This window comes from Desmodus rotundus, chromosome 9 (genome assembly GCF_022682495.2).
Source record: "Desmodus rotundus isolate HL8 chromosome 9, HLdesRot8A.1, whole genome shotgun sequence".
Taxonomy (NCBI): domain Eukaryota; kingdom Metazoa; phylum Chordata; class Mammalia; order Chiroptera; family Phyllostomidae; genus Desmodus; species Desmodus rotundus.
In genome coordinates, this window is record NC_071395.1 from 71,399,630 (window position 1) to 71,424,627 (window position 24,998).

At 45.7% G+C, this 24,998-nt stretch overlaps 2 protein-coding genes and 5 non-coding genes across 9 annotated transcripts; 3 read left to right on the plus strand and 4 right to left on the minus strand.

Moving 5' to 3' along the window:
* Positions 1–3,066: 3,066 nt before the first annotated feature.
* BORCS6 (BLOC-1 related complex subunit 6) lies at positions 3,067–4,941 on the plus strand. The gene has a single exon (XM_024564808.3). The coding sequence runs from the start codon at positions 3,173–3,175 to the stop codon at positions 4,262–4,264; it is 1,092 nt and encodes a 363-aa protein (XP_024420576.2). The 5' UTR covers positions 3,067–3,172; the 3' UTR covers positions 4,265–4,941.
* Positions 4,942–5,606: 665 nt separating this feature from the next.
* Positions 5,607–5,680, minus strand: TRNAI-AAU (transfer RNA isoleucine (anticodon AAU)). The gene has a single exon. It is a non-coding gene; the product is annotated as a tRNA-Ile (tRNA).
* Positions 5,681–6,052: 372 nt separating this feature from the next.
* On the minus strand, positions 6,053–6,126 carry TRNAT-AGU (transfer RNA threonine (anticodon AGU)). Its single transcript has one exon. It is a non-coding gene; the product is annotated as a tRNA-Thr (tRNA).
* A 246-nt stretch (positions 6,127–6,372) lies between these two features.
* On the minus strand, positions 6,373–6,454 carry TRNAS-GCU (transfer RNA serine (anticodon GCU)). Its single transcript has one exon. It is a non-coding gene; the product is annotated as a tRNA-Ser (tRNA).
* A 319-nt stretch (positions 6,455–6,773) lies between these two features.
* Positions 6,774–6,845, minus strand: TRNAW-CCA (transfer RNA tryptophan (anticodon CCA)). Its single transcript has one exon. It is a non-coding gene; the product is annotated as a tRNA-Trp (tRNA).
* Positions 6,846–16,302: 9,457 nt separating this feature from the next.
* Positions 16,303–24,644, plus strand: TMEM107 (transmembrane protein 107). 3 transcript variants are annotated; one of them, XM_045199084.3, is made up of 5 exons: positions 16,307–17,038; positions 17,197–17,264; positions 17,364–17,464; positions 18,178–18,274; positions 24,363–24,644. In XM_045199084.3, exons 1-5 carry the CDS (start codon positions 16,952–16,954, stop codon positions 24,379–24,381), a joined length of 372 nt encoding a protein of 123 aa, XP_045055019.1. In that variant the 5' UTR covers positions 16,307–16,951; the 3' UTR covers positions 24,382–24,644. The 3 variants fall into 3 exon arrangements, with proteins under 3 accessions (XP_024420732.1, XP_045055019.1, XP_024420728.1); XM_024564960.3 differs by lacking the exon at positions 24,363–24,644 and adding an exon at positions 18,468–21,183 and having other exon boundaries at positions 16,310–17,038; XM_024564964.3 differs by lacking the exons at positions 17,364–17,464; positions 18,178–18,274; positions 24,363–24,644 and adding an exon at positions 18,468–21,183 and having other exon boundaries at positions 16,303–17,038.
* Positions 19,131–19,266, plus strand: LOC112308981 (U8 small nucleolar RNA). Its single transcript, XR_002975190.2, has one exon. It is a non-coding gene; the product is annotated as a U8 small nucleolar RNA (small nucleolar RNA).
* Positions 24,645–24,998: the final 354 nt, after the last annotated feature.

A 24,998-nucleotide genomic window follows, 5' to 3' on the forward strand; every position in this document is an offset into this window, starting at 1 on the left:
ATTGTGTTGCAGCTACTTGAGTTTGGGGGAACTGACCTACCCCTAGATCCAGGAGGAGCATAATTGCTTCAATCTAATCAGTTAATTCTTATCGCCTTGCTGGAGTGATTGTTTGCAGACCTAGGCCGAAGTCAATCAGACAATATATCACTGGCCAAAGTGACTACATTGGGTATTTGAACCAGTTTAGGCCAATGAGATGTGATGGGACATTAACTGGGGCTTTGGGAAAGATGCATCCTTGTCCTGTGAAGACTAATGAAAGGTGTGGGAGCGTATCAGCCATGGTTCCTGCTGCATATGTAAAAATTAATAGAGACCTCATTTCAAATGGAGTAAAGAGGCTAGAAGAGAGAACCCTTGTTCAGGTGTCACTCAACACACACTGTTGACCCCAACAGGAAGAGACATAACTTGCTCTGAAACAGTAAGTGATACTGCTTTACTACCTCAACTGGGGAAGAAATGGGGGCTGTCATAATTCAGCCAATGAAATGTCACTATACTTCCAACTTGCAGTTTCCTCCAATGGACTCTTCCTTTACAACAGCCTCTCCTAAGTCCATAAAAGAGCAGTTCCTCTACTTCGTTTCTCCGGACTTGCATGTGGCTTGCCATTAGCCCCATGTCCCAAAGTGCAATTTTGTGTTGTTCCCAAACGAAGCCATTTTGCTGAAGAAATACTGGCTATTTGTTTAAGGCCAATACATGCAACAGAAAACAGTCCAGGTTAATTTAAGCAGAAGAGGACCTTATTAGTAAGCATCCAGGGTATTCACAGAATCTCTAGGAGTGCCAGGAGTTTCTAGGAGGACCATGCTTTGAGTCTACACAGCCAGGAAGAATTTCACTGCAGAAGTGGTGCAGTAGACCATGGTGCAGCCTGAGTCATGTACTAGGGAAGATGGGAAAGGGACTGCTTGGTATTCCAGCTTTTGAAGTAGGAGATAGGCTCTGCCTAATGAGACAGAAGAGTTCTCAAATGTTGGGATTGAGATCCTGGGAGGCCCAAAAGAATGACAAATGACCCCTGTTGTGGACTGAATGTTTTTGTCTCTCCAACATTCATATACTGAAGCCCTGACATCATGTGATGTTTGGGGGTGGGCTTTTAGAGGTAATTAGGGTTTTTTTTTTAAAGATTTTATTTATTTATTTTTTAGACAGAGGGGAGGGGAGGAAGGGGAGAAAGAGAGGGAAAGAAACATCAATGCGTGTGTGCGGTTACCTCTTGCACACCCCAGGCATGTGCCCTGACTGGGTATTGAACCAGCGATCCTTTGTTTCACAGGCTGGCACTCAATCCACTAAGCCACACCAGCCAGGGCTAATAACTAGTTTTAGATGAGGTCATGAGGGTGGGGTCCTCACGATAGGATTAGTGTCTTAACAAGAAGTGAGCTAGCTTTCTTTCTCTACCACATAAGGACACATCTAGAAGATGACTGGGAAGAGGGGCCTCACCAAGTATTGAATCAGCTGGCACCTTGGACTTCTCAGCCTCCAAAACTGGAAGAAATGCCTGTTGTTTAAGAAAACTAGCTTATAATATTTTGTTGCAGCATCTAAAGAAGATTAATACAACCCCAAAAGAATGACAAGTGACATGGCCATTTTGATACCATGAGGAAGCCCACTTGGGATAAAGCTGCCTCACTGACAGAAACCAAACCCTTCCTGACAGCCTTAGAGAACTGAATGTCGGCTTCTGTGACGTGCACTTGAGACTATAATTGTATGACATAACAAATCTCCCCCCTTTTTTTGTTGTTTCAACTGGTATTTCCTGTCACTTGCTGAGTAAAGAGAATCCATCTGCTGAGGGATAAAAGGAACATAAGTGGGAAGGTCAGTCTCAGAGAAAGGGAGAAAAGTTTAAAGTGGACCATTGGTCTCAGTATATTAGTCAAGATTCTGGGTGTCAGTGACAGAAATACATTTTGAAAGAGTTCAAGCCAAAAAAGGGGGGAGGGAACTAATCACTTTAGAGGGAACTAAAGGGGGGAGGGGGTCATTTTCTTAATAAATATTTATTGAGCACCTACTATATACGAGACACTGTTCTAAGCACTTGGGAGATAGATGAGCACAAAACAGACAAAATGCCTTAACCTACCTGAGCAAGTAAGCAAAGTATATTGCATGTCAGATAGCAATAAGTACTACAGAGAAAAGGCAGGGAAGGAAGACTGGGAATTGCTGGGTAAAGTGGTGCAATTTTAAACAGGTTGTAAGGGGAGGCCTCACTGAAAATTTCAGGTAACATTTGAAGAAGAACCTAAAGGGGAGCAGGAAAGGAGGAATATCCAAGTTGAAAATTTTTTTTGATAGACTCAGCCTCGCCCCGGCCCCCCGCCCCCATAAAAGAGCAAGTGTAAATCTCTTTTTATGGAGGAGGGAGCATGTCTGTCCTGTCAGAGGAACAGAGAGGAGGAGGCCTGTGTGGCTCCAGCAGGACCAGTAAGGGGAAGAGAAGGAAGAGATGAGATCAGAATGGTACCAGGAATCTAACCTTCGTGTAGGGACATTCACTTATTGACTATTTTATCTAATGGCAAAATCACATGCCATCCTCCAAAGGAAGAGACTGAAACGTAGAGGGGGCAGGAGAAAGAACAGAGTAGTAAAAGGCCAGGAAAGTCCTTAAATCCGCTTAGCTGTCCACCGTTAGGCTCTCTGGATAGTTCATCTGCTAGGTCTGTGAGCCGAGGATGACCGTACGAACAATTCATATCCTGCTGAGAATTGTTTTCATCCTTCCTGATCAACTATGTGTGATTCAATCACGATGATCCAAGCAGGATATACTATTTCCATCCCACGGACCCCGAGTCCTTTCGCTACCCGGTATGGTTGCTAAGCAACAAATGTGGGCGTGACCATTGTGGGCGGAAAGAGTCTGAGCCCAGTCCCTGGAGGACTCCAGAATTTCAGGACCTTCTTCTTTAAGATCCGCCTCCTCAACTTTTTGAAGGGGTGGGGCAATGAGAGCAGCTGTCACCTGCTTATCTCCATCTCGCTGGCTCTCACTAGTGTCTGCCTGTTTAATAACAGCTCTTCTTCCGGGACTTCCTGGTCGCCGTGGCCAATCAGAGTGCTGTTCCCGTCCTTTCCATTGTCAGCCAGCAGCCCAGCGGCACGCTTCTACCTACGCCCCTTAAAGGCGCCGCCAATGCCTCGGGAGCCGGCGGTTCCTGCCCCCAATTGCAGTATGGAGTCGTACCGGGGGCGGCCTGGGGCCGAGGCAGACCTTCTGCCTCTGGGGGGACAGCAAGCCGGGATCTTTGGCTGCAGGCCAGGCGGAGCGCCCTCTGAGCCGCCCTCAGGCTTCCGGGTGTCGGGGGAGGAAGAGGCCGAGAACGTTGGAGGCTCGAGCCGCCACCCCAGGGCGTCCCCGAAGACTTTGAGCTGCAGCGTCGTCCAAGAGCCGGAACCAGAGGCTCCGGAGAACGATCCCGGCCGCGCAGTGATGCCGTGTGCACCCGGGAGCCGCCGGGGGGCGCCAGGTCCCGAGCACGACCTGAACGAGTCTTCCCTACGCAAGGACCCTGAGCAGCCCGAGGACAAGCCTGCATCCGAAAGGGTCTGCCGTCGAGGGAGCCGGGGAGGCGGCGGGATGGATGTTGAGCAGGAGGAGGAGGATGACGAGGGGGAGGCCGGCAGGGCTGGCAGATTGTTCTCCAGCCGCCTTCAGGACAGCCGCAGCCTGGACGGGCTGAGCGGGGCGTGCGGCGGCTCCGGGTCCGCAGTGGGAGCAGAGTCTGGCTCCGGCAGCGGGCGTCGAGCCACCATCTCCAGCCCCCTGGAGCTTGAGGGCACAGTGAGCCGCCATGGCGACCTCACCCACTTTGTCGCCAACAACCTGCAACTCAAGATCCGTCTGAGCGGTACCTCTCAAGCCCCGCCCCCTGCCCCGCCCTGTTCAGCACCCTCATCCATTCCGGCCATTCCACCCATCGACCCCGACGTGTTGCGAGACCTGGAGCGGCTGAGTAGAGAGCTGGGTGGCAGGGTAGACCGTCTGCTTCGCGGGCTGGGTGGCGCGGTGCAGGAGCTGACAGCACTGAGCGTGGGCTGTATCCAGACCTACCGCGATGCCGTGGACTCCCTAGGCGAAGCCGTGGACATGAGCATCAAGGGGATGTACACCCTGCTGGCCCGCTGCGAGGAGCTGGAGAGGGCTCTGCAGCCGGTGCAGGGGCTGGCGCGCCAAGTCCGGGATATCCGACGCACCCTGGAGGTGTTGGAGGCTCTGTGCAAGTGACCATGAGGACAAGAGAGGCCAGGCCAGGGCACAGGAGGATCCTAAGGACTCTTCAAGGAGCTCTGGTGGGGAGACCAATATATTGGAGGCTCCTTAAGATGAATTTAGTAGGCCAGCATCCATTCGCTGGGCCTTATGCGGGTGTTTATGGGAAAGTTCTAAAGCCTTTCCTGGTGGGAGGGGATAATGCTCAGCTCCTATTCAGATGGCCATCTGTAGCTACCTTGTTCTTCCCTAGCTAGAGCACTGTACCTGAGAACCCAGGGCTTCAGGTCTGGGCTTGGGAGTAATGACTGCCATATGTGATCAGAAAGGAGAAACAGATGCCGCAGCCCCCACTGTGGCCACTCTGACTGCAGTGGCCACATCTAGGCTCCTGGGGCTATGGGAGCTTGAGTGGTCCTTGGCCACACACCATGCAGACAAGAATTCACACCTGCAGATGGAAAATCTCCTGCTTCTCCCGCTGGCCCCCCACCATCCCATTTCAGCCAGAACCAGGGTGAAGCTGGAAAGAATGCATTGCATGGTAGAGGGAGTGAGTTGGGATGGGTCTCACTGCTCTCAGGGTTCAATAGAATTGTCCCTGGGTGTGAAGCCCACCTGTCGTGTAGTGTTCTAATTAGTTTTGGCTTTCTGAGTTTTTATGAAATTAAAGTGCTGCTGCTGCTAAGGCTGAGGCTGTGTCTGTGTGGCGTTACAGGGATTGATGAACCAAAGGAATGGGAATAAGGGTCAGTCTTTTTTGTGGAGCTCCCTTGGGGCTGGTGCTGGGAGTGAAGTGGGAGTCCCAGGCTACATAGGAAGAATATGGTTCCTGCTCTTAGAGAGCAGGTCTGAGGGGAACTGCAGGACAGAGATATGGCCCAGAGATTCAATAAAAACAGAAACAGAAACATGGTGCTCCAGGAGAGAAAGGGAAGGGATTGTTTTCTCAGATCCTAACAGATAGTCAGGGACTGGGGGAATTGGACATCTTGTCTGTGAAGAAAGACAGGAAAAACTTGTTAGCTCCATTCCTGACCGCATTTCCCACACTGCACTGATCAGTGCCACATGTATGGTTTGAGAAGATCTTTATTCCAGCTTCTGGCACCCTTCTGTTTACAGTTCACATAGTTCCAGCAGCACCAATCATGTTATGGTCAGATTTAGAAAGATCACAGAAAGAGCTCGTTTCATTGAAACTTCCTCCTCTCCCTGAAAACACTAGCACTTTGGACAGTGACTCAAAACGTTTCTCTTTTGTATGTGAAGAGTTCTGGTGTTGGAAACGTTCCACAAGCTTTTCCCTATAACAAAAGGTTAACTAAAAAAAGAGCATTACAAAAGTGTAGATTCTTGGCCCGTACGGGGATCGAACCCGCGACCTTGGCGTTATTAGCACCACGCTCTAACCAACTGAGCTAACCGGCCAGCTACGCGTACATTAAACGTGTAATATGCTGTAGAATTCGTATTACTGATGAGTCCTGTCAAGAAAAGTTTAAAAATAGGTATGGTTGCGAGGAATAAACCACCAACCATTTCAGGAGGTAACAGCCAAGACACAACACTAACAAGCACAGATAATGCTACTTCAGCGCTTCGCAGCAGGCCGAGGCGCAAATAAGAGCTTTATACTGACGACGCATCACGCAGTATTTCGAAACACAAACGAATGGGAAACAGCCCTTTTGATTCCCGGAGAGAGGGTGGATACGAGGGAAATTTTATAGGCTAGATGCTAGGAAGCTCAGAGACTCCTCTTTCGGAGTATTTTAAGCAAAAGACACACACATCCCACCTAGGCACCGCTGGGATTCGAACCCAGGATCTCCTGTTTACTAGACAGGCGCTTTAACCAACTAAGCCACGGCGCCTAGCGGAAAAAGTCGTAGAAGCCTCTTTCCTTGGCCAGGTCAGCTCCATGGTATGTGAATTAACGTAAAGAGTCGTTTTTTTGCTTAATCTAGCCTATCATGGAAAATGGAGTAGAAGATACCATAACCACCATCGCTAGTGAGAGAGAATAAAGGGAGTGACAAGGAAAGTGAAGGTGGGTATGCGGAACGTAAGAAGATAAGTTCCTCTTATAAAACTCGACGCAAATGGTGACGGTCCGAGGCCGACGAGGATGGGATTCGAACCCACGCGTGCAGAGCACAATGGATTAGCAGTCCATCGCCTTAACCACTCGGCCACCTCGTCTACAGAGAAAAGTAGTCAGCTGTTTTCCTGTGAGGTCTGATCCCCTGCTCTTCAATAAAGATAGGATCCACTCAGGTCGCTGAAGGATTTCAAGGAATGAAATCTGCGGAGATGATACGCAAGGCGTTGAACTGACTCAGTGACTTTCTCGCCTGCCCAACCACCAGACTCCAGGGGTTGAGCGATCTGGAACGTGCACTAGTCCTCAGGAGCTCCGCAGTCAGCCCACATCCATGATACTGGACCTGCAGGCAAAATCCACCTCGCGATTTTTGGCCTACCGTCATGATGGAAATATAGAAAAAGGAATCGAAAAGGCTGACCCCGACGTGATTTGAACACGCAACCTTCTGATCTGGAGTCAGACGCGCTACCGTTGCGCCACGAGGTCGGCCGGCCGTGCGTTTTATCAGATTTTCTCATAACCTAATGACTTGGTTTCCAGACGATCGGGCTCTCAGCGATAGAAGAATAAGAGCCTATAGCCTACCTGAGGTAAGTGTAGTACCTGCGCTCTCTCACCCATCTTGAAGAACAAGCAGGGCACACCGACCCAGCAGTGGCTTTACGAGCTCCAGGCTCAGCGGTCCCTCCTGCCCCTCTCCGGGCGTCCTGCGGAGGAGCAGGTGGTCCAGAGCTGTTACCAGGGGGACCCAGAGCTCACAGCACAACAAGGGCCAGCCTGCGCAGAAACGGACGGAAGGACAGATACCAGACCCATGATAGAGCCATGCCAGAGCCCAGGACTCCTGAAGCGGTGAGATTAGCTCCTCCAGCGAAACGTCTCCTACCTGGCCGCACGTTACAATCGCTTGCGGCGCCTTCCAGATAGCAACGCATACTCTCCGTATTCGAAGAGTCTGACTTAAAAGTCCAGGGTAGAATTCCGAAATCGGTAATTTCGTCACTTTTGACAATTCTGAATAGTACTTTACATACAATGAAATGCAGAGATCTTAAGTGTATATTTTGATGCGTTTTGACAAATGCAACTCAGAACCTTTTCAGCACATAGAACATTTCCCTCACCCCCAAAATTCTTTCTTGTCCTTTCCCAAGCGATTCCCGCCTCTCCCTTCCTAGGGGCAATCACTGTTCTGATTTTGATCACCATGAACAGCTGTCTTTAATAATAATTTAGAAGACGGGGTAGCCCTGGTTGGTGTGGTTCAGTGGAGTCAGTGCTCGCCTCTGAAGCGGGGGATTTCTGGTTCGATTCCCGGTCAGGGCCCAAGCTTGGGTTGCGGGCCGGGACCCCGGCGGGGGGTGCACGGGAAGCAGCCACCATTGATGTTTCTGTCCCTCTCTTTCTCCCTCCCTTCCCCTCTCTCTATAAATAAATACATAATAACTTTAAAAATAATAATTTAACAAACAGACAAAACCCTCCCCAGGTGAGATAGAGCTGGGAACCTCTACACCAGAGAACTCCATTTGCTTCATGAAGGACAAGAAGAGTTCAACAGGCCAATATGGTGAGAGGTCATGCTGTATCTCACTCTTCCAAGCCAATGTCTGCATGGCTCTCTGGAAAGTTATCAAGGACTACAAACATGTCAAGTGGCCATTATTTGACTCAGGCAACAGCTTCCTTAAGAGCCTTTTTCTCCCTTGGTTGTCTTGACTCACATCTGCTGGCCTTCTGCTGGCTGTAATCCCTCCCGCCCCCCACCCAGTCTCTTCTTTCTTTTTTCTTAGAGTTCGGACTTTCCTCACACATCTTCTCTGAATTTAGCCATCACCTGTGTGCTGAGGGATACAGATGGCCAGTGCCTGCAGGACAGCTCCACTTGATCTTGTCGTCCTTCCTTTTCAGTCCTGCACTCCTAGTCAGTGGCCTTGACTCTTCCTTCTCCCTTACTTCTCATTTCTAGTCATCAAGAACTGTCAATTCCATTTTCCTCCATACTTCCCCTGTCAGTCCTCATTTCCCATTCTCATTGCAAGCCCCAAGTGTCTCTCTCTTGTTTATCATAACAGACCCCTTTATGATCTCTCTGCCTCCAACAGTCAAATAGAATCATCTTTTAAAAATGGAAACATGATCCCATCATGCCATGGCTTAAAAATTGGGATTAAGTCCTAACTTGTTGGCTGGGCCCCTAAGGCCAAGAGCTGTTTCTTCTTCCCCTTCTTTTTCTTTTATTATTGATTTTCAGAGAGTGAGAAACATCAATCCGTTGTTTTGTTTATTTATGCATTCATTAGTTTCTTCTTGTATGTGCCTTGACTGGAGATGAAGCCCATAACCTTGGTGTATAAGGCAATGCTCTAACCAGCTGAGCTACCCAGCCAGGGCCATCCCAGGGCCAAGGGCTTCTTAAGCATGTGGGCTTGGAACCAGGTTGCCAGGGTCCACATGCAGGCTTTGCTACTTGTTGTTCAACCTGGGCTAGTTATTGAACCTTCCTCTGTATCAATGTCCCCATCATTAAAACTGTAAAGGTTATAATAGATTACTATTAGTTCATTTACTACAGATAAAGTACTCAGAGCCTGGCTGGTAATAATCACACAATTATTATGGCTGTTATTATTTTTAATATCTGGTCCTTGCCTGATTCTTCAGCTGCTGCTTCCTCATCTCCCATGTGAAAACCATGCTGACTCACTTACAGTTGCCTAAACTCACCTTGGACCCAAATATCTCTGTGCCACAACCCTTGGCAGTATTGTTTGGTGGTCTTCCCAGTCCTTCCTGACCCTGATATAACCCTCAAGACTCAATTCAAAAGCTCCCTTCTCCCCACTTCACCCCCTAACTGAGGGAAGAGGCCCTTCCTGTGTCTCTCCCCAAGACAACACATAATATACTATCTTTAAATTGTTTACTTGGTTATTCCCCTCAACTACACTCTAAGTTGCTCAGGAGTAGAAAATATGTATCCTAGCACACAGTACAATTCCTGGAATGCAGTGCATATTCAAAAAGCATTTGTGCAATTTAGGGATAGCTTTAGCAAAGCATTATAGTGGGCGAGATCCTGGCATATTGAGGGAGTTGACATGTCTGGGTAGGTGAAAAGTATGCGGTAAGTTGGAAAATTTTGTGAGATAGAAGTTGGGTCCAAGAACATGGTACGAGGGAATATGAACTTGATCTCTAGGCTCAGGCTCTGCAGCAGGTATGAAGAGTGATCAGTCCAATGTCACCATTCAGAGTACTCTCTAGTGTTTAAAACTCCTCTATTCATCCCACCAGTTCGTAAACTTCAGTAACCACTAAAGTATTCCATCCGGAGCTGCATTGCTCAATATGGTAGCCACTAGGGTGGCTATTCAATATGAGGCTACTCAAATTAAATTAAAATTTTAAAATTCAATTCCTTAACTCTACTAGCCACATTTCAAGTGTTGAAGAGCCACACGGAGCTAGCTGGCTGTCATGATGAGCAGAGGCAATGTGAAATGTTCCCATCGTCACAGGAGGTTCTATGGGACAGCACTGACCCAGAGACCGAAACCTGGTGGCCTGAGGCCTGTATGCTGTGTCATCAGAGATATTTTTTTCTTTCTCATTTTTTATTTTTAAGTTGGATACCAACATTTATAATTGGAATAAGAATCTGAAGTACTGGCTTCTCATTTTTTTAACAAAAAGCACAGATACCCTGCAACACTGGACTTTGATCTCCTCAGGACAATTGACTGAGGCTCAGCAGCTGCTGACCACTCTCTTCACCCCTCACCCCTCACCCCACCCCACCAACTAACTACACAGGCTTTAGAATGGTCATGGACTCTCCTGGCCTTTGTTTTGTTCTGTTTATTCCCCCTGACCCCAAGAAACTTCAATTATGTGTTGCATTTATGTGTGTTCTAGTACAGGAGATACAATAACTGAGTAAAGTAATAAACCCAATGTTCACAGATTATAATGAGGACTAGTGAGTGAGAGGTAAGAGACAGATGGTGAAGAGCTCAGAGCCTCAAGTCAGCCTGGGTTTGCCGCCTGGCGTCATCAGTTACAGGATCTTTGACCTGAGACAGGTGACTGTGTTGCTCTGTGTGTTTCCAACTTCCTTATCTGTGTCTCAATACTTTAATTTTATATTTTAAAATTATTAATTTCATGTTGTGTAAAGTTCACATAGAAAAGAAAAGCACTAGTGAGCCAATTTAAGGAGGTTCCCACTGGTCAACACAGAGACAATCTGAGCATCAAAAATTACAACTGCAATGGACTGAAACGTACAAAAGATGATAAAATCTACAACTTCACAATGATATTAAAAATAACTAACTTGTCACTTTTGAAGGATGCTGGGGAACCAACTCATTGTTCTGAGACCTTGGCGGGGAACCCATATTTATCCAGTCGTTCCTGTATAATCTGTATCTCAGTGTAAACAATGAGTTAACGAGAACACATTCTCCTCTGCAGCAGAATCCCAGGTGATCAATGCAGAAGGAACGATAGAATTAGGACATCCCCATTTTGCACCCCCCTCATAAAATAATGGAGGTAGGCTATGATCAATTAAACCAGGACATGAAAAAGAGACGGGGACCTTCACAATAGTTTCCTCAATCTGAACCCACTGCTCAGATTTACACCAGAACAAGAGAGAGGAGCAGGCATTAAGTCCCTCCGACTATAATGGGATAAGTACAAGCCACCACTCATGATGTATCTTTACCAGAAAACTGAACATGAGACTAATCTGACAACAAGTTTACAGGGAACACAGAGTCAGAGGAGTAAGTCAAATGACCTGGCCAGAACACAGCCTGTAAATGGCCCAGTGTCTTCAACAGATAAATTGCAAGAAAACAGGATGAAGGAGGAGGGAGGGGGAAGAATCTAAGGTTAAAATAGACTTAAGAGACACATTGACCAAGTAAAATGTGTCAACTTTACTGGGACCCTGATTCAAACAAACTGTAAAAAAAAAAAAAGTGTGAGTGGGCAATTTGAACTATTTGGTGACGTCTGGGATCTACTTCAAAGTCACCGAGCAGGGCTGAGAGGGAACGTACAGAGGAGGCAAGTTGGCCAACGTGTTGGTAATTGTTGAAGCAGAACAGTAGACTTCAAAGGGGCTCACTATTGCTCTTTTTAGTTTTACATATGTTTGAATTTTTCCATGATAACTTTTAAAAATTCTTTTATGACTAATTCAAATGTTACGACGTGGATTCCAGTGATGGACACCCAGTCACCCGCAGTACCTCCTATGACCACAGGCCGGCTCCAAAATTCAACATTTTCCAGACTTCTCTAGGGCAGGCTTCTGCGAATCAAGGTCATGGAAAATGACAGGACAGACCCAACCACCTGCTCGCTGTTTATTAATTCACGGTGTGAAATGTGAAATGTGACTACTCAGTTCTTACTATCCAGTAGGTCCCCCAGGCAGGAAGGCTATTATAAGCAGAATAATCCCCCAAACTTGCAGGTGCTAGAGCCCCAAATCTGTCATCTTTGCAGCCCTCCGTTTTTCTTACTTACCCACAACCCCATGTTCAGACCTTCTTATCTTCTAGGTTCCTTCCATTTCATTCTACCTTCTTGACCCCACCCTGGTCCAATCTTGTCCTGTCCTTTCTGGATGATTCTATGGCTTCTTCACTAGCCTTCTGCTTAAAATCTTCTTACAACCCATTCTTGCCCTGGCTGGTGTGGCTCCATGGACTGAGTGCTGGCCTGTGAACCAAAAGGTCACCGGTTTGATTTCCACCCAGTCAGGGTACAGGCCTGGGTTGTGGGCCAGGTCCCCAGCTGGGGGCTGAGAGATGTTTCTGTCTCACAACCATGTCTCTCTACCTCTCTTTCTCTATCCCCTCCCTTCTCTCTGAAAAAAAAAATAAATACATACATACATACATAATAAGTAAAATCTTAAAAAAAAAATAAACCCGTTCTCCATGTTGCAAAATTTTCTAGAATACTAATCTGACCATGTCTCTCCCCGTGGATGTAAGGCCAGACATGATCTGACCCATCTCAGCTCACCCTGATTTTTTCTTCCCCTTCCATTGCTAGGCTTCACACACACTAGCTTCTATTCTGTTCAACCAACTGGGCCTGTTCTCACCTAGAGATTTTGCACTTGCTGTTCCTCCACCTGAAATGCTCTTTCCCCAGATTTTCAATCAGCTAATTCCTCTTCATTCTTCTCCCGCGCCCCCTCCCCCGCCCCCAGCCCCAAGGACCTCACTTTGCAAAAGCTGTCCAGCTTTTCACCTTATGACCGTGCTTCCTTCCTCTGCGAACAGTCACACTTGATAAACTGTCACTGGGGGGACTTGGCTCTGAAGGCCTGGACTTTCTGTTCCCAGGACAAAAGGCATGTAAGTTACAGAGGGAACAAGAGCAAGAGGAGCCCTTCAGTCCTTGCATCTTGTTTGTGCTGAAAATGTTTCCATGTGTTCTGCGCTGTAATTCCCATGTTGGGGAGGACAGGAAGCCCACCTTTCCTCCTACTTTAGATGTCGCCATTGTTACTCATTTTGAGAACCTCACAGTGATGAGGGTCACCTCAAGGGAGAGAAGCAACTGGGTCCACGGTACTGGATGAGTTTACCTGTCCCATTTAGCATGGCGGAGGTTTGAAAATATTTTCAGAATTTTGAAATGGCTCAACAGTTAAAAGGGAGGAACTCCCCTACACACCTGACAGCTGAGAAACCAGTGTGGATAATACTTTGTTATCATCCTATGTTTTTTGAGTAGAAAATAGAGACTTTGCTGAACTTCACTCTTTCTAAAAATAATTCCTCTGAAAAGTCGAAATGACTGCCATTTTATTTTATGAGTTTTGGAGGCTTTGTCTCTATTATGAGGAAAAGACTGTGCTGCCCTCCAAAGACATGGCTTTAAATGAAAATGTCATACAGTTTCAATATATAGCGGTCCAACATTTAGGGACCCTCAATCCTGGAAATCATTCCTTCCTTTTATAAATCAACTTAATATGTCAATGATAATACTGTGTAAGACCTGGAAGGAAAACTTTAAAAGGGCTCATCATGTAAAACTTATCAAAATAATTCTATCTGCAGAAAAGTTGCAAAAATAATACAAAGAATTCCCATGTGCCTTGTTTTATCATTGCCTATGTATTCCTCAGAAACACATATTTTTTTCTTTTTAAAAAAATATTTACTTATTTTTAGAGAGAGGGGAAGGGAAGGAGAAAGAGAGGGAGAGAAATATCAACGTGCGGTTGCCTCTCTCACACCCCTCTCGGGAGACCCAGCCCGCACCCCAAGCATGTGCTCTGACTGGGAATCGAACTGGCGACCTTTTGTTTCACAGGCCTGTGCTCAATCCACTGAGCCACACCAATCAGGGCACATATTTTTTCTAAACCATTTGAGAGTAAATTACAGACACAATGCCACTTTATCCCTAAACATTTCAGTGTGTGGTTTCTTCTATAAGGGCAGTAGAATTATTTTTAAAAATCAGGAAATTAACACAGTTCAATTTATTATCTAAGCTAGAGCTCTTATTCAAATATTGCCAATTGTTCTACTAACGTCCTTTACCATTAAAGAAATACATTTTTTCTGGACCAGATCCATTAGGATAACACATGAAATCTGTCATGTTAAACTTGTCAAGTCTTTCTAGTCTCCCTTCATCTGGAAGTGTTCCTGTCTTTGTCTTTCACAACCTGAGGAAACATCTTTTGACTGTCTGATTTTTTTCACCCAGCGGTTTAGAAAAAGGAAATCCATTTACTACATTGTGGTCCCGAGACAAATGCGTTTTCTCTCAGTTTTGACCACATTTCCTAGATTAAGAACAAATGACCCATTTTCAAAGAGACTTTCCTTGATCAGTATTATTCTACCATTTCCCTTTGTTTGTTGTGTGTGTGTGTGTGTGTGTGTTTTTAACAGCAGCTCTCTCTATGGAGCACACAGGTACCTTTCCCCATCCCCTTTCACCAGGCACATTTTCCTTGCTTCTTTCTCCTAAAACTTAAGATCCCTTCTTTTGCCTGTGTAACTTGTCTCCTGAGCCCATTTCTTCCACATCTCACTTCTACCTCTGTGACTATCTAAATAAACTTTTTCTTATAGTTTGAAAAAATAAATTTATTTACAGCACAAATTACTACACAGACTTATTTGTTTGTATATTTATTGTCTGTCTGCCTGACTAGGCTGTAAACTCCATGATGATAAAGACTTCTGTCTTATTCCTCAAGAACAAGAGCCCATCACAGTGCCTGGCACTTACTAGCTGGTCAATGAATATTTGTTGAATGAGTAAATAATAAATAAGTCAGAAATGTCTCTTACAGTTGTAGCGTAGACCAGCTTAAGAGCACTGAGATAGGGAGTGGGGAGAGAGATGGTTCTTCTGGGACTGGGACAGAGATGTCCCCACGAGGTTGGGGTTGGGCTCTGAGCAATAAGCGCAGACAAGAACTTCCCGTTTTTCAGGGATCCCATGGAGGCCCCAAAGGTTAGTGAAGTTGCCAATAGTAAGAAGTTCTTGGCCTGCAGCTGGACAAAGGGCAGCTGGACAGCTGGACAAAGTCAGGTGTCTTTTTTTTTTTAAAGATTTTATTTATTTTTAGAGAGAGGAGAAGGAAGAGCAAGAAACATCATTGTGTGGTTGCTCTCCTGCACCCCCTACTGGGGACCAGGCCCAACACCCACGTGCCCCTGATTGGAACGAGAACCAATGACCTTTTGGTTCGCAAGCTGGCACTCAGTCCACTGAGCCACACCAGCCAGGGCGGGAATGTGTGGGTTCTTGACTTCGTGCAAGAAAGATTTCACGACATGAGTCCAGGTGATTTTGAGAGTACATTTATTAAAGCTGGGGGCAGTGAAACAAAGAAAAGGCTTAAGATAGAAGAGGTAAGGTTACTGCAACAGGAGTGAGCCATTCTGACCTGTGTGGACTCAGGAAAGGAAGTTACAGAGGCAAAAGTAGTGTCCTTAGAAATAGGTTCAAGGCATTAGCCCTGGACGAGCTGTTGCTGCCCGCTGCTCCCCTGGTTGCAAGTCTAGCGGGGTCCCTTAGAGTTTAGGAGAAAAAAGTACACGCCTGAAGGAGAGAGAGAGACCAAGGGAGCACTGGGTCCAGAGTTTTAGGGGGGAGCATCTCGACAGGATATCTGATAGCTTTCCAGGTGTGTTCTTTAATATGCTGATGCATCAAAATGAGGTTATAGGGGAGTCTCGAATCATTCTCTGGTCAGCTACACTGCTTTACTTTCATCTTGGATTTGTCTGGCTCTAATTGGGCATTTTAGTTATTTCCCTAAATTCCTCCATCCTGGGGGTTGGCTGGCACTAATGACATCCACTAGGTCTCTGACCTCTACCTCCCAGACCTGGGTGACTCAAGCTACTCACTCACTGGCTGAGGAGGAGAGGTATAAACTATATGCCCCTAAGTGTCCTTGGTTAGGGAAGATAAAATCTTGCAATTTATTAGCAACCTGTTAATTGCTCGGCCTTGTTTAACTATTTTGTCTCCGTTTCCTTCATTCCACTTGCCAGGAAATTTCCTAACTTCTTACTATCCTACCTCATCCACACCTCGAAGAGCTAAAGAAATCGGAGTAGAGTCTAGGTAGTCGCCTGCTCCTTGCCTCCCAGGGACGCTGGGTACGATTTCCTTACTCCACTCCTCGCCCCCCTTTTCTAGGCGGCGTCTACTTTCTTCCCAAAACGCATCTCTCTTCCACATTCTAGTTCAAGGTAGCTGGCCACTTTCTGCGCTCTGCAAATCCCTCACAAACGGAGCAAAGTTGTCGTGGGAGACGGGGGGAGGCGGGGCTAGAATCAGGAAAGTTCAGGTCTGGGGTCCTCGGACAACCGGAGGCTCCGTAACAATAAGCGACAGCCGGACCATGTAGGGATATCCACCTCTCTATGTTGGGTTCCCGTCCTCTCGTTGGGCCCAGGGCAGTGGGGAGCTACAGGGACGCGGAGGAGTGAAGAGGAGAGAGTGTCCATGCCTGGGCATGGCGTTGCCTTAAGTCCGGCGAGGCGATGACAGAGCAACTCTTACGTGGAGAGTCATCCTGGGCAACAGAGCGGGAGCTGGGGATAGAGGGCCGGGCTGCTGCCGGCGTGGGCAACTGGGAGAGCGGGACGTACCCGGCCAGGGCAGGGCGGGTTTCCGCTCGCCGGACCCGAGGGATTAGACTCGGCGGTGCCGGCCCGCGCCACACCGCACTGTCACAGACGGCTCGGCTGGCAGCGAGGAGCAGGCTCTCCGCGGGCCATCTGCCGGGAACCCCCCTCCGCACCCGCCCCCCACACACGGAGCCCCGACTGGTGCTCTCTAGATGGCTCACGGCGGCTCCAGAATGTACTGATCTCGCGAGATTTTCAAAGATTGTTCCCAGCGCGCCTTCTTAGGCGGTTGCCAAGGCAACCGGGCAGTACCAGAGCCGGCTGGAAAGAGGCGGATGAATTTTTGCCTGCTTTCCTCCGGGACTTCAGAAGTGGCCGTCCCTGAGCCTCCAGCCCTAGAAACCACGGCCTCTGCTCCAGACGGTGCCCCTGCCTCCGGGGGCCATGGGCAGGATCTCTGGACTCGTGCCCTCTCGTTTCCTGACGCTCCTGGCGCATCTGGTGGTCGTCATCACCTTATTTTGGTCCCGGGTAAGACCCCCGACCACCCTCCTCCCCGCATTCCCACTTTGGGGTGTTCCCAGGCCAACTCCCCTAGTTCCCCAGGACCTGACCCAGTCGGGTCCTCCCATCCCCCGCCTCCCTCCCCTCTTTCACTTTTCTTTCTTTCTGCCGGGCTTGCTTTCCAGGACAGCAACATCCAGGCCTGCCTGCCTCTCACGTTCACCCCTGAGGAGTATGAGAAGCAGGACATTCAGTGAGCACTTGGGACGGGGTGGTCAGAATTAAGTAGTAGTGGGAGTGGAGGGCTCTTAGAAATCCCGAAGGCCTGAGCCAACTCCCTTCCTCTGTGCAGGCTGGTGGCAGCGCTCTCTGTCACCCTGGGCCTCTTTGCAGTGGAGCTGACCGGTTTCTTCTCAGGAGTTTCCATGTTCAACAGTACCCAGAGCCTCCTCTGTATCCTTTCTGCCTGTGCGCCTTTCCTACAAGGCCCATTTCCCTTACAACTCCCTTCAGCCACTTTGGGAGGGACACAATAGTGTCTGTCCTTGAAGGCAAACATTCTTTGCTCCATTTGAAAGATCATAGGCAATGCAGATTTAATACAATCCGAGATCATTTGTTAACCCCCTGCTATGCACTGAAGATCCCCAAATAGAATAAAACACAGTATTTTACCTTGAGAAGGAAGCAGACCCTGTAATTCAGTGTGACAAGCACTGTACTATAGGAGTGTGTGAAGATATAGAGCACTATGGGAACTCAAAAAAGACAGGACGCGAGGAAGATGGATCAGGGAAGACTCTTGACAATTGAATTGTTGACCAAGAGCACCAGGGTGATTCCAGCAGAATGTTTCAAGTCACTGTGAGCATTCTTGTGTGGCCTGGGGTAGATGGGGAGCCTATTCCTACCTCATCCAAAGGGTCCAGGCTGGCCCCTAGATATGGGATAGGTGTACCCTGGGGTCCAGCTGTGCAGGCTCTGCTCTGGCCTGTACTCACAAGGCTATCCTAAAACTCGTAAGACAGGGCTGGCTCTGGCCTTTGCATTTGTCAAGAGAGCAAGAAGTGAACCTGAGTGCAGATGCCAGCCCCACCACTGGCTTTTTCTGGCCCATCACCTCCTATCCATCCTAAGGCTTTCCTTGACTCAGGTGCATTCCCAAGCCATCGGGGCTCACTGTAGTGCATCTGTGGCCCTTTCCTTTTTCATATTTGAACGTTGGGAGTGCACCATGTACTGGTACATTTTTGTCTTCTGCAGGTACAGTAATAGCCAATGTTTGGGGATGGGGGAGGAAGGTTTACCCTAAATCTGAAGGTTTCCCCCACCCCAATGAAGCTCCTGAAGTCTTTTGAAATCCTGCCCCAGGTATACTTTGGGAGTGGATCTCTAGTTTGGGGATTTGGGTGTTTTTATTGGAAGGGGCCCTAAACTCACTACTTGCCTTCCACAGTGCCCTCCCAGCTGTCACTGAAGTGGCATTATTCATCAGCGTCTTTGGGCTGAAAAAGAAACCTTTCTGATTACTTTCATGGGAACATAGGAAGAAAGAATGGAAAGAATGGAGGAGCAAGGGACCATTCACCTTTCCTTGAAGGAGGAAGCTCCTCTAAAACAGCATTTGGTGGAGGATTTTAGTGTTAATTATTTGTCAAGTCTGGGATTATCCGCGTTTTATTTAGTGCTTTGTAATGAAATCAATTTTAGAGTAACATCAAAACATAAAAATTTAAGGGGAGAATTGGGGTAGTCAAATTACTAGAGAAACGGAAGGCTGTTTTCCATCCTTGCAGGCTATAAAATAATGTGTATCGCTTTTATTTTGGTTATTACGGTAAAAGTCTGGCGGAGGGGAGTGGGCGGAGATATGTAAATAAATGGCGCTAACGATGAGGGTTGCTTGCTCGTGAATGGAGCATTCTGGGAGGAATTACTTTATCCCTTCTGCAGCCAAATGGGGAAGAAAAAAATCTGTTTTTGAAAGATATGCAAATAAATGCAACAACAGAAAAGGAAGGATCAAATTTTAAATAGCTCAGGCTACGCGTTATTTATTCACCCTATTTTACAGCGGAATGCTTTTCATGGAGTCCGGAATGCCCTGAATTAGTAGGTATCGTCAGGTGGGATAATCCTTACCTGTTTCTCCTTTTGGAGAACAGATTTGAATATGATGATTGGAGCTCGTATGATTCGTGATTAACGTCTCTGCGTAATCAGGGCTTGCAACACCCTGGTTGCTCCTATCTGATTCTTCCTGACGATCACTGCACTTTTTTTAACTTCTGAACTATGACAGGTTTTTTTTTTTCCTCTAACACTGTGTGAATATGCTGAGTTTTTTTCTAAGTAGGTTTAGTTTAGAACAAGGTTGTGAGCTGCTTTTTTTTTTTTTTTTTTTTTCTTCAAGTGCTAGCGAACTTTAGTGTTTTTATATTTATATACCTTTTAATTTTGAAAGCTTATGGAAGCAAAGTTATTTTGTGTACCTTTGGCGTTTTTTATAAAATAATCGCTAATGTTGGTCTTGTTTGGTGTCACAAGTATCTATTGTCAAATCTATCTCAATAAGGCAAGAAGGACCACTTGTTCTGGGGGTGGGGAGCATCCATGGTGGTTGGATCTCCCACCCAGAAGCTGGGCAAACCAATTCACAGGGGGACCACCTCCACACCTCTGCCTGTTAACACATGACAATAACATGTTTAAAAGTTATTAAGACATACACACTATTAGGTATTATACATACAAACTACAAGAGTGTGAAGTTCTGACTTGCCACAGGATGGATGTTCTCAGTCATGTTTCCTGGTGTAATGTATATTGGGAAGGGGGAACCTAGTCCATTCTAAATCAGCTAGAGGCATCCAAGGAGATGCTTTCAGGTGTTGCCCCTCAGGCAATGCCTCACACATAAAACCTTTTCCTGACCATATATTTCTTCTCCTGGCAGCCCTTCATCCTCAGCATTCATTCTATAAATACTTATTGAGCACTTACTATGTACAATGCACTGTGGTAGTTGCTAAGGGAACCGATATGAATATGACCCATACTCAGCCTCGGCCATGGGAGAAACAATTCCCGATACTTCCAGAGTAATTTAATAGCAACTTGTGAAAAGTGCTACAAAGGAGATTTACACATGCTATGGATTAGTGATTAATTTGTCCAAGGTAGGAAAATTGTTGCTTCTGCAGGAGAAAGTAGAGTGAGGTCCTGAAGTGTGGCCGGAGCAGAGAGATAGGGGAGCAGATTGTGAGGAAAGGCAAGGGAGGTGGACATTGCTGGCAATGGTTAGAGGCTTGACCAGGAAAGTCATATCCCACTCCAGTCTGGCTTTCACCCCCACCCAGGGGTGTGTTCTGGTGATTTTTGAAAGCTAACTTTTTGTTTTACAGAAACTTTGTAAACCAGTTGTTAAATGCAACTACTCTCAAAAATTATGTAAACTTACAATTAAATAAATTACATTTAAAAATAGGTAATAAATACTCAAAATTCATACTTCCTGTTCATTTTACATTTTGCTATTATATGCTCTTAAGGTTATTTAAATGTATTGTATCTGTATGGTAGAGATACTATATAATGTTGTACTACTGTGTATCTCTTCTGTAGTCAGACATTTAGTTGATAGTTTGAAATTGGACTTGGTGGCAGTATTTTACACCATAGAAATTGGCAAACACAACATATATTTTGTTGATTGTACAGATTTAAGAAGGTGATGGAGAAAATGTTAATAATGTAGATTCTATTTAGAAGTTTCATGTCTGTAACTGTTGCATTGTGAATAGCACAAAAAATGGAGGAAATATTGTCCTTGGATTTATAAACTATTATCAGATTTGTCCAGTGTTTTCTCATGTTCTGATTGAGTTTATGAGTATTGGACAAGAGTACCAAAGAAGTCACTCAAGCCATTGAGTGACCAGAGGTTTCAACATGTCTTCATTGTTTCACTGTTTTTCTTACTTGAAAATGTGAATAAACATATCTACCAATTTTCATGTTGGAACTACACCTGTAATTGGAATACAACTCCATTTTTGAAATCGTGGGTATAAGAGTGAAATTTATTATTTAAAAATATTGTATGTTTTACTATTTGTTATTCTGTTACATATCTTTTATATTAGTAAAATTTATAATAAACTTAGGTACGTACATAAATGGATACTTTTTTTTGGAGAGCTGGTCGTTAAACATTTATCACACTCCTGCCCCTACCATCCTAAGAAACTGTTCATCATCAATGGCTCCCTTGTTCCCCAAACCAGAGGGACACTTCTAAAGTCACTAAAGTCACTTCTCAGGGACTAAAGTTACTTCTCAGACTTTAGCTTGGTCTTCTTTCATCATGTAATACTGACCACTCTTATCTTTTACATTTTTTTTCTCTGTTGGCTTCTGAGAAGTGGTTCCCCTAGTTTATCTCCCTCTATTCTGGCTGCTTCTTCTCAGACTCATCCAATGAATACTGAGTGGGGGCCTACAGTGTGCCAGTCACTGGGGACATACTGCTGGGTTGTCTCCTTTGTTTGCCCCTTAAATGTTGGTGGTCACTACTTCTTGGGTGATTTCATCCACCTCTTGCTTCAAACACCAAGCAGATGTTGCTGGTTTCCGAGTCTTGGCTCTCTTATGTGAACTGTAGCCCAGGGCAAAGGCTATAGGAGCAGGCTGTGGAGTCAATCCTAGGTTCAGAGAGCCCCCTCTACCCTTCTTGGCTGCGTGATCAGCAACACACTTAACCCTTCTGTACCGAGATTCCCGCATCCACACTCTAGAAGTAGCTACTGCAAGCACTTCAACTACTTGTTTCTTAGTCAACACCAAAGGCTTTGTCAATTAGCATCAGAAATAGGTTTCCATTTTATTGTGAAATTAGTGGCTTGTTAATCAGCATAAGCCAGTCACAAAAAGACAAATACTGCTTGGTTGCACTTACATGTGGTACCAAAGGTAGTCAAATTCATAGAGACAGAAAGTAGAATGGTGGTTGCCACAGGCTGGGGCAAGGAGGGGACGGAGAGACATTGTTTAAGGGGTAGCAAGTTTCAGTTTTGCAAGATGAAGAGTTCTGGAGATGGGTTGCCCAATAATGTGAGTGTACTTAACACACCGCACTGTACACTTGTGGTAAATGTTTTTATGTATTTTTCACTTCAATTTCACAAATAGATAATTAAAAAATAAAAATATCAGCGGCAAACAGGGGATTAGTCAATAAGAGAACTGAGTAACCATCTACGGGAAAATGTGGTGTAATACTTTCCAGAAATAGATAGATCAAAGATTACAGTATAAAAAATAAAACGATAAACTCCAAGAAATCTTGAAGTGTTTAACCTTTTATTTTGAATAACTTTAGACCTACACAAAAACTGCAAAAATGGTACAAAGTTCCTGTATGCCCTCCGCCCAGCTCTCCAACTGTTAACATCGTGCATAGCCATGATATCATTACTGAAACCAGGAAATCAGCATTGATACAATACTATGAACTAATCTACAGGTCTTACTTAAACTTTGCCAGTTTTCCAACGAATGCCCTCTTCGTCACCCAGGACCTAGTCCACGGTTTCACATTGGATTTAGTTGCATGTCTCCTTAGCCTCTTCCAGTCCGAGACAGCTCCTCAGTGTTTTTTTTTTTTCCTTGACACACTTGACGAAGACTGGTGAGTTGTTTTGCAGAATGTCCCTCTGTTTGCATTTGTCCAGTGTTTTCTCATGCTTAGATTGAGGTTATATATTTTTACCACAGAAGTAGTTTGGAATAGGGGAGACATTTCTAAGTAGGATAACAAAACACAGAAGTCAAAAGAGAGACGATACACATTTAAATATATTAAAATGTTAAAAAGTCTACATGGGAAAAGTTAAAAGACACATTACGATCTAGGGAAACTATTTCATATTGCAGAGAAATGGCTAATTTTGATACATAAATATTTCCTACATATCTATAAACCACCCAATAAAAATGTATAAAAAATATGTATGGCCATTTTACAGAAAAGGAAACAAAGAACTCTTAAAATATGGAAAGATGCCTAAGCTCATTCACCATAAGAAAAATGCAAGTCATGTTTAACTTACATTTGTAATGACCAAAAAGTTCATGGAAGGTTGGAAAGGGTGCAGGTCTGAGTAAACAGGCCTCGCCTGTTTGCGGGTGGGAGTAAGGCTTGGTAACAACTACAAAAAGCGATTTGGTGATATCCATCAAAATCAATAAAAATCACAAATACCCATACCCTTTGACCCAGGGTTTTTATTTCTAGGAAGTGGCCCTACACATTTGCATATAGGTAAAATGGGAATGTGTAGATTGGTTTCTGTAGCTTTCTTTGTATTGGCAAAAGATTGGAAACAATCTAAATGTCAGCAAGGGATTGGTTAAATTATGTTACGGTGTAATACTATGCAGCCAGAAAAAAAAAGGCAAACTTTATACACTGTAATGGAATGATCTCCAAGTTACGTGACTAAAGTAAGGTACAGAAGAGTTGATAATAGTTTGATTCCCTTTGTGTATAGAAGTGGAAATCTCTGTGCACAGAACATCTCTGGAAGGAGGCACAGGGAACTGGGAGGACTGGTTGTTGAGGGGCAGAAGCTGAGTGGCTGGGATACAGGGTCGGAGAGAGACTTGCTCCATATACTCTCACGAACTTTTGGAATGTAAACTATAGACATTAAGGAAAACATACAAACTATGGCATTTAAAAAGCTGGCAGCTACTTCCGTTCTGTTTGGAAATGAAGCTAAGCCAGAGGCCAGTACAGCCAGCAAAGGAGAAACAGATCCCTGCTGATATCATTGCTGACATCATGTGAGCACCAGGCTGTTCCCCATTACGGTGTGTGTGTGAGCCCTCCGATTCTTTTTGGCTTAAATCTGTTTGAGCTGACCGTGCAGAAACCATGCAGATTCATTTCTTCTTTTTAAAAAATTTTACTTACTATTTTTAGAGAGGGGAAAGGAGGGAGAAAGAGAGGTAGATATGTGGTTGCCTCTCACGCACTCCCCACTGGGAACCTGGCCCACAACCCAGGCATGTGCCCTGACTGGGAATTGAACCAGTGACCCTTTGGTTCACAGGCCAGCACTCAATCCACAGAGCCACAGTGGCCAGGGCATGAAACTTCATTTCTTTCATATGACCCTTTTTCCTTTCTGTCCCTCCATTGCTTCCCTTAATCATTAGGTCCTTAGAACATCAGATTCTGGTCAGCATCAAACTGTCTAAGAACAAAGCCTCAGGTCCGTTGACCACAGAAACAGAGTTTCCTTCAAGCTGAAGATAACATCTTGATTTCAGTTATTTCAACCCCCAGGCTCATGAAAGTGAGATGACCCTACGAACCACACCCTCCTGAAACCAGACAGAACAATGCCATGGCTGGCATCGGGACCTGATACAATGGTCAACTGCTCCCTACACTGGCCTCAACCAGTCAGCAGAGCCACGACCCCAACTCCTTTAGCTACCATGATGAATGACTTTTCCCCTCCATAACCTATCTCCCGGAAGCCATCAAGGAGCAAGGTCTTTGAGCATGCGCTCACCTATGACTCCAGGTGTGGTGCCATTTCCTTAAAAATAAACCTTCACTTTCTTGGCTGCAAACTCCTGTTCATGTTTGATCGGGCTTTGATGCATGCAGGTAAACGGAGACGTTTAGTCCAGTAATACTGTGTTGGCAAGTGTCTTCATTATGTTCATCAAAGATCTCATGTTTTTTCTTCAGCCTTATTGAGGTTAAATTGGCACAGTGTTTTAATAATTCCTTGTGTGTTATTGCAATTCCTGATGCCAGCAGAATGCCTAGCTTTGTGGAATATAAGACCCCTCATTTCACAAATGAGGCAAATGAGGCCCAAGGAGAAAGCCATTTGCTTCAGGACATCATGCAGATAGGGGGAACTGGGACTAGAACCCAAGTCTCCTGGCTGTCAGACCATATCAGCTG

What these genes read in the sequence shown, in the direction of transcription:
- BORCS6 (XM_024564808.3), top strand. Translation starts at nt 3,173, where the DNA reads ATGCCTCGGGAGCCGGCGGTTCCTGCCCCCAATTGCAGTATGGAGTCG.
- TMEM107 (XM_024564960.3), top strand. Translation starts at nt 16,952, where the DNA reads ATGGGCAGGATCTCTGGACTCGTGCCCTCTCGTTTCCTGACGCTCCTG. An exon ending in TATGAGAAGCAGGACATTCA is followed by an intron (nt 17,265 to 17,363) that starts GTGAGCACTTGG and finishes TCCTCTGTGCAG; the next exon opens with GCTGGTGGCAGCGCTCTCTG. An exon ending in CAGTACCCAGAGCCTCCTCT is followed by an intron (nt 17,465 to 18,177) that starts GTATCCTTTCTG and finishes TGCATTCCCAAG; the next exon opens with CCATCGGGGCTCACTGTAGT.